Raw genomic sequence first — 5,601 nt, 5'->3', positions numbered from 1 at the left:
GCCTCTTTATCCCCTAAAGGACTCCACTGTCTTGGCAGAAATAATATTCAAGTGTAAGATATGAGTAACAATAGACTTAGGTCCTAACACAACAGCCTTGGACACTGTAAATGAAACTACAGTTAACCTGGATCTGGACTGTCCAAAACCATGAAACTGCAGAAAGGAGGCTTGATCCCAGTCACAGCAGGATAAACAGAGGGGTCAAAACCCTAGGACTGAGTGCTGCAGCCCAGCTCACCTTACAGTTACACAGAGGTTTACTTCAATCTATTAGGATCTACTTTCAGATACACAGAAAAAAATATATTAAAAAATTCATTTTATTGAAGAAAAATACAGACTGACGAGTAAGCTTCTTGTTGATTGGCCTGTGAGGAGTCACAGAATTCACAGCAAGCAAATAAGCCTTGCGTGCCAGGTGCCTGCCTGGCCTCTCCAGACAGGCCAGAATCCAGCGGGGGGAAACGGTTCAGGAAAACCTCTCCTAGAGACCATGGAGGCCACTCACGTACGTGGCCAGCGAGCCACAGTCTGGGAAGAAGGTCGAGCTCTCTAGGCTGACCACCAGTGTGGATGGGAGGAGGCAGGTCACTCTGCCTGCGTTTCTCATTTGGTTTGTGAATTTCTCCACCAGCAAGTGACTTCTCCTCTCTTCTTTCAGCCAGGGTGGGAGGGGTTTTAGTCTCCTCAAACTCAACCCACCTCACCCTCCATGGGCTTTACTTCGGAGATCAACCCTAGAGGCACTAACTCTACCTAGTCTCTGGGCAAGAACCTCCTGGAGTCAGAAACTGCTGGGGGGAGGGGCCAGGCTTCAATGGCTAGGATGGTAGTGTAGTGGTTCCTTACTGAACATGTGCTTGCTGTCCAGTCTTTTTACCTGAAGAGACAGACGGAGGAAATGCTCTGGAGTACTCTTCCTCTCATGCCCTCCTGGTACCCGCCAAGTTCAAGCCCCTCGGGATGGGAAAGGGCAGGCTCTCTCTCCCCTCTCTTCCCCACTCCACACAGAATTCAAGGATGCTGTGCACAGCAGCCTGGAAGCCCAGCTGGCGAGGCCAGAGGGACCGGTCTTACCTAGTAGGTCCAGGGGCTGCAGCTTTCCTGAGGGGCTGCGTCCTGCCTCGGGGGGCTCTGGTGGTTGGAAGAGTCACTCTCTGGGGAACAGGAGCTTGGCGGGGATGAAGAAGAGACGAATCAGAGCCAAGGTCTGCTGCCCTTCTCAAAAGGCAAGACTGGATGGAAGCTTGTGCCTCCTGAACCCCATTTTCCTGCCGGCAAGCAGGGTTGCAAGGACGATGGAATTACAGCTGTAGGAGGTGAAGGCCAAGCTGGGCGCAACACATGTTCTTCTACCTAATGTTTTATTTTGTTTGTTTTTTGAGACAGGGTCTCTCTATATAGCTATACTTGTCCTGGAATTCACTATGTAGACTATGCTGGCCTTGAACAGAAATCTGCCTGTCTCTGCCTCCCAAGGGCTGGCATTAAAGGCATGCACCACCATGCCCAGCTCTATTTTTTTTTTTTTTAGGCATGGTTTTAATAACTAAGGCTGACCTTGACCTTCTGATTCTCCAGCCTCTACCTTCCAAGTGCTGAGATTACAGACGTGGCCACCATGCCTAGCCTGACCATACACCTATTTTATCTTACCTCTATGCCCTACGGCACTTGGAAGCCCTTTCCGAGTTGAGAGAGACTCTGGAGTTTGGGCACTTTTGCTAGGTGGTACACTCCGGCCAGTGAGCGGCATTCGTGTGGCAGGCCTGGGGATGGCTGAGGGAACCTGTAAGCGACCGGAAGACTTAGCAGCTGCTCCCTGTAGTCGGGTTGAACATTGAGAGTTGCTGGTTGAAGGCTGTGGAGCTAGGACTGGTCTGACCGGGACTGGTGGGCCTGTGGAGGGGAGTGAAGACATTTCTGGGTGAGCCCCACCTCTCCTCCCCTCCATACCAGCGTCACCCACATCTTGGCTGCCCGGGTCTCACTTGCTGTTGTCCGTGCATTGGGCCCAGTTTTCCGCCGGAGAGGAAGAGTTGATTGTGCAAGAGGAGAGAGCGCTGGGCTTCTGGTTGCAGGGAACAGATTGCAAGTGGGCGATTCCTGAAACCGAGCAAGGAACAAGAGAGGACTAGGAAGGAGGCAGCATGTGTTCTGAAAAGACGTGGGAGGCAGGCCGTTGTCTAGAACCAGTGAGGAAGAGATTCGCTGCCAACAAGATCTGCGGTAGGTGTTTTCTTTCTTTTAAAGTCATTTTATATTTATTGTGTGCGACATACACATGTATCCAACATACATGCAGAGGTCAGAGCACAGCTTGTGGGCGTCAGTTCTCGTCATGCAGGTCACAAGGTTTGAACCCATGTTCATCAGGCTTGGTAGAAAGGGCTTTTTCTCACTGATCCATCCCATCAGCCTATTGCTGCTTTTTGAAACAAGGGAGTCATGTGGCCCAGGCTGGTCTCAAACTCAACCTCAACAGAGAGCCCCTCAAGGATGACCTTGAGGGTCTTCCTGGCTCTTGGGATTACAGGATATACTTAGACATTTCCATTTATCACATGCATTTACATGATGTTGGGGCTCAAACCCAGGGCTTCGTTTATGCTAGGCAGACACCACCCACCCACCTCCACCTCCAACCCAATTTACTTAATCCCAACAATTGCATGCGTAGATTAATTTTCTCCCTCTGACCAATGAGGGGACCACTTCTGGCCGTCATTGTCTGGGGTCCCTTGTCTAGGGGCACACATGCAATCCAACCCTCCACACTCACCTTTTTTGTGACGGGAAGCTTCTTTCCAGCTGCCACCCGAGCAGCCCTGGTTGACCCCTTCTTATCACTGCTTCGGAGTCCTGCTAGGCTGCTTGGGGACGGTGTGCTCCAAGAGCTCACAGTGGGCAGCAGATCCCGGACAGGGCTGTCCTTCAGGACAAACGTCTTCCGCCGAGGGCTGGGCTTCCCTCTGGAGCTGGGCTTCCCAGGGCCAGCACCTGTACCCTCCCGATCTTGCAGGGCACACTCCTCTAGCTGAGCTGCTAGGCTGTTGGCTTCATCAAGGATCTCCTCCAGCTTCTCTGGGCTGAGCGGGCCCAGACTGAACCTCACACTCTGGAGAGCGGGAGCTCCTGTGTTCGGGTTACTCCGGTGAGAGAGGCCCCGTCGGAGTGGTTTCTCTGGACTCACCAACACTGTTAGGTCTTCCTCCTCATGACTGAGAAAGCAAACATGGCACCATGCCACACAAAAGATTGCAGAAGGCATGCCTGAAGTAGAGCCAGGGACCGTCCCAAACCCCGACTCCATTCTGGCTATGAGAACTGCCTTTACATGCGATGCCTGGTGCTGTGGAGGCCCAGCAAGCCTTTAGCATCTCCTATTTTCTTTTCCCCGCTCCCCATTTTCCAAGACAAGCTCTCAACTCTGTAGACCAGAATGATCTCAAATTCAAAATCCTCTCTGCTTCCACCTCCTCTGCGTGAGCGTGTATATGTGTGTGCACACACGCATGCACACACACACACACACACACTCACTCAGGTCTATTCTGGGAGGGGGGTGGTCTGCACACGCCATGCATTCCATGGACATGCCTCAACATGCCCAAGCACATCTACCTTTCATTTACATCAGCTCCTAAATGTAACTCCATCTTCTCCCCACCAGCATCCAAGCTGTGTCCTAGAGGCCCAATTCTTCCATACTGGTGGCATCAGAGTGCACTGTACGCTGCTACATTACCAACCCCAGCTCTAGAGGCCAATAAGTTAACAGTAAAGGGTTACAGTTAAAGGTGTATCGGAGAAAAATAGTGAGGATAAAGGGGCTGGTACCTGTCAGATGGGGACAGTCCTCCAAAGTCCAAGGTCTCATCCACAATGAACTTGACATCTGAAGGGATGAGAAAAAAAGTCAGCTATCAGTCCCTGCAGACTCTCAGGGCCTCATTCTCCCCTCCATGGCTTCCTTACCTTCTTTCAACTCTTCCATGCCCAGGCAGCAGAAGCGAAATCAGTTTAGACCTGAGCAGGAAAGACAACAAGCCTACCTCGGGTGTCTATCATCCTGCCCTACGCCCCCATCTAGACTCAGGGTGCACTATCTGGGGTGGGGAGGCATGGTGGTGGTAAACTAAGATCCAAGAAACAGCACGTGCCCCTGAAACTAGCCCGTTGTTTTCGGGAAAGGTGCAGAGATCTCGGGCCCCAACACCTGATTGATTGTGAATCTGCCTCTCCTCTGCACATTTCTCCTCCCCCTTGGTATCATCCGGGATTCCCCCCCCCCCCAGCCACTTCCCTCGCCACCTTTCCACTTCCCGGCACCACATCCCCGCCACACCTCCGGCGTACACTCCGTTTACACTTCCCACCCTGCCTCACCGTCCACGCAGGATGCTTTTCTTCTACAACCTCCCAGTTCCCGGGAATAGGCTCCCGAGGGGCGGAGCTTCTTTCGAATTTCCTAGACTCCACCCACTTCTGCTCCAAGAGCACAGCGATTGGCGAGTCCATGGGGGCGGGGCTGAGGCGGGAACCGTCGGGAAGACCGCCGAAGAAGGTTGTAGGTAGACCTAAGCGCAGTTCTCAGAGAGGCTCCATCCGGGGGGCTTCGGGGTGGGTGGGTGGGAGCGAAGCCGCAAGTGCGCGCGCGCGCGCGCCCGGGTGTGCCTCCTCCTGACTGCCCGCCAGAACCTGCAAGGAGCGGCGACGGCGGAGAGGGGGGAACCCGGCCAACCAATGTGGGCTTGGAGCCCCGTTTCTTCCCCCGCCCCCACCTCCTGCCATCCAGGCTGCTCTAGGTTTAGCGTCAGGGCTTTTCACCTGCTTGCTGAGACCACCCCCCACCCCCCCTCACCCACCCCACCCCAGCCCATAGAGGCACAAGTATTCTTCACTTAGCATAAGACATTTCTCTGAGATAGCTGCTATTTCTCCTCCCTGTTTCAACCCCAAAACGACGTGTATGAACAGCTATTTAAGAGTTTAAATAATTAAGGAAAAAGAATTATACTTCCAGGGACACAGTAAGTCTTTGCTAAGAAGGTATTCCATAAGTGTCGAATTCATAAATAATAATAGTAAAAAAATAATAAAAGGATTTCAGGGTAGTGCTCCTTAAACGCAGAAGGCTTACATACGGCTAGGGAGCTAGAGATCTTGCTCGTGTGAAGATTTTATTCCTTTGCCTGGACGCTGGAGGTGAGGTGTGTATAAACTTTAGTGATGGGTCTGTAAATACTGTAGCAAACAGCAGAGGCCGAGGTCTGGCCGATCCTTAGGGCACAGTCCCTGTGGATATCCCACACCTTCTGTCCTCGGCTTGCTTCAGATGGAAGGAGGCCTCAGCTGTTGTGTTCGCTGTTGCCTGGCTATGGTCTGACCTCTCTTCTCCATTCACACACACACACACACACACACACACACCATCTCTGTCTCTTTCCCTTCTGTATTTTGTCAGTTGTTTTCTGGGACAGGGTCTCATGCTGACCTTAAATTCACCAGTAATTTTTTTAATTTATTTTTAATTTTTTCTTTTATTTATTTATTTTTGGTTTTTTAAATATTTATTTATTATGTATACAATATTCT

General features: G+C 51.7%; 1 protein-coding gene across 4 annotated transcripts; it reads right to left on the bottom strand.

Annotated features, from left to right (window-relative positions):
• Window positions 1–305: 305 nt before the first annotated feature.
• Window positions 306–4,441, bottom strand: Psrc1 (proline and serine rich coiled-coil 1). 4 transcript variants are annotated; one of them, XM_050120965.1, is made up of 8 exons: window positions 4,393–4,441; window positions 3,982–4,032; window positions 3,844–3,901; window positions 2,786–3,224; window positions 1,995–2,109; window positions 1,660–1,902; window positions 1,081–1,174; window positions 306–883 (listed from the first exon to the last, which is right to left on the bottom strand). In XM_050120965.1, the coding sequence occupies exons 2-8, from the start codon at window positions 3,998–4,000 to the stop codon at window positions 880–882; spliced, it is 972 nt and encodes a 323-aa protein (XP_049976922.1). In that variant the 5' UTR covers window positions 4,001–4,032; window positions 4,393–4,441; the 3' UTR covers window positions 306–879. The 4 variants fall into 4 exon arrangements, with proteins under 4 accessions (XP_049976922.1, XP_049976923.1, XP_049976921.1 ...); XM_050120966.1 differs by lacking the exon at window positions 4,393–4,441 and adding an exon at window positions 4,352–4,370; XM_050120964.1 differs by lacking the exon at window positions 4,393–4,441 and having other exon boundaries at window positions 3,982–4,256.
• Window positions 4,442–5,601: the final 1,160 nt, after the last annotated feature.

Source organism: Alexandromys fortis, unplaced genomic scaffold, assembly GCF_014885135.2.
Source record: "Alexandromys fortis isolate MF-2015 unplaced genomic scaffold, M_Fortis_MF-2015_v1.1 scaffold_176, whole genome shotgun sequence".
NCBI lineage: Eukaryota > Metazoa > Chordata > Mammalia > Rodentia > Cricetidae > Alexandromys > Alexandromys fortis.
This window is presented reverse-complemented; position numbering and strand designations above follow the sequence as displayed.

Coding starts and splice junctions, on each gene's coding strand:
- Psrc1 (XM_050120965.1), bottom strand. Junction 1,903..1,994: donor CAATGCACGGACAACAGCAA/GTGAGACCCGGG, acceptor TCCCCTCCACAG/GCCCACCAGTCCCGGTCAGA. Junction 1,175..1,659: donor AAGTGCCGTAGGGCATAGAG/GTAAGATAAAAT, acceptor ATCCCCGCCAAG/CTCCTGTTCCCCAGAGAGTG.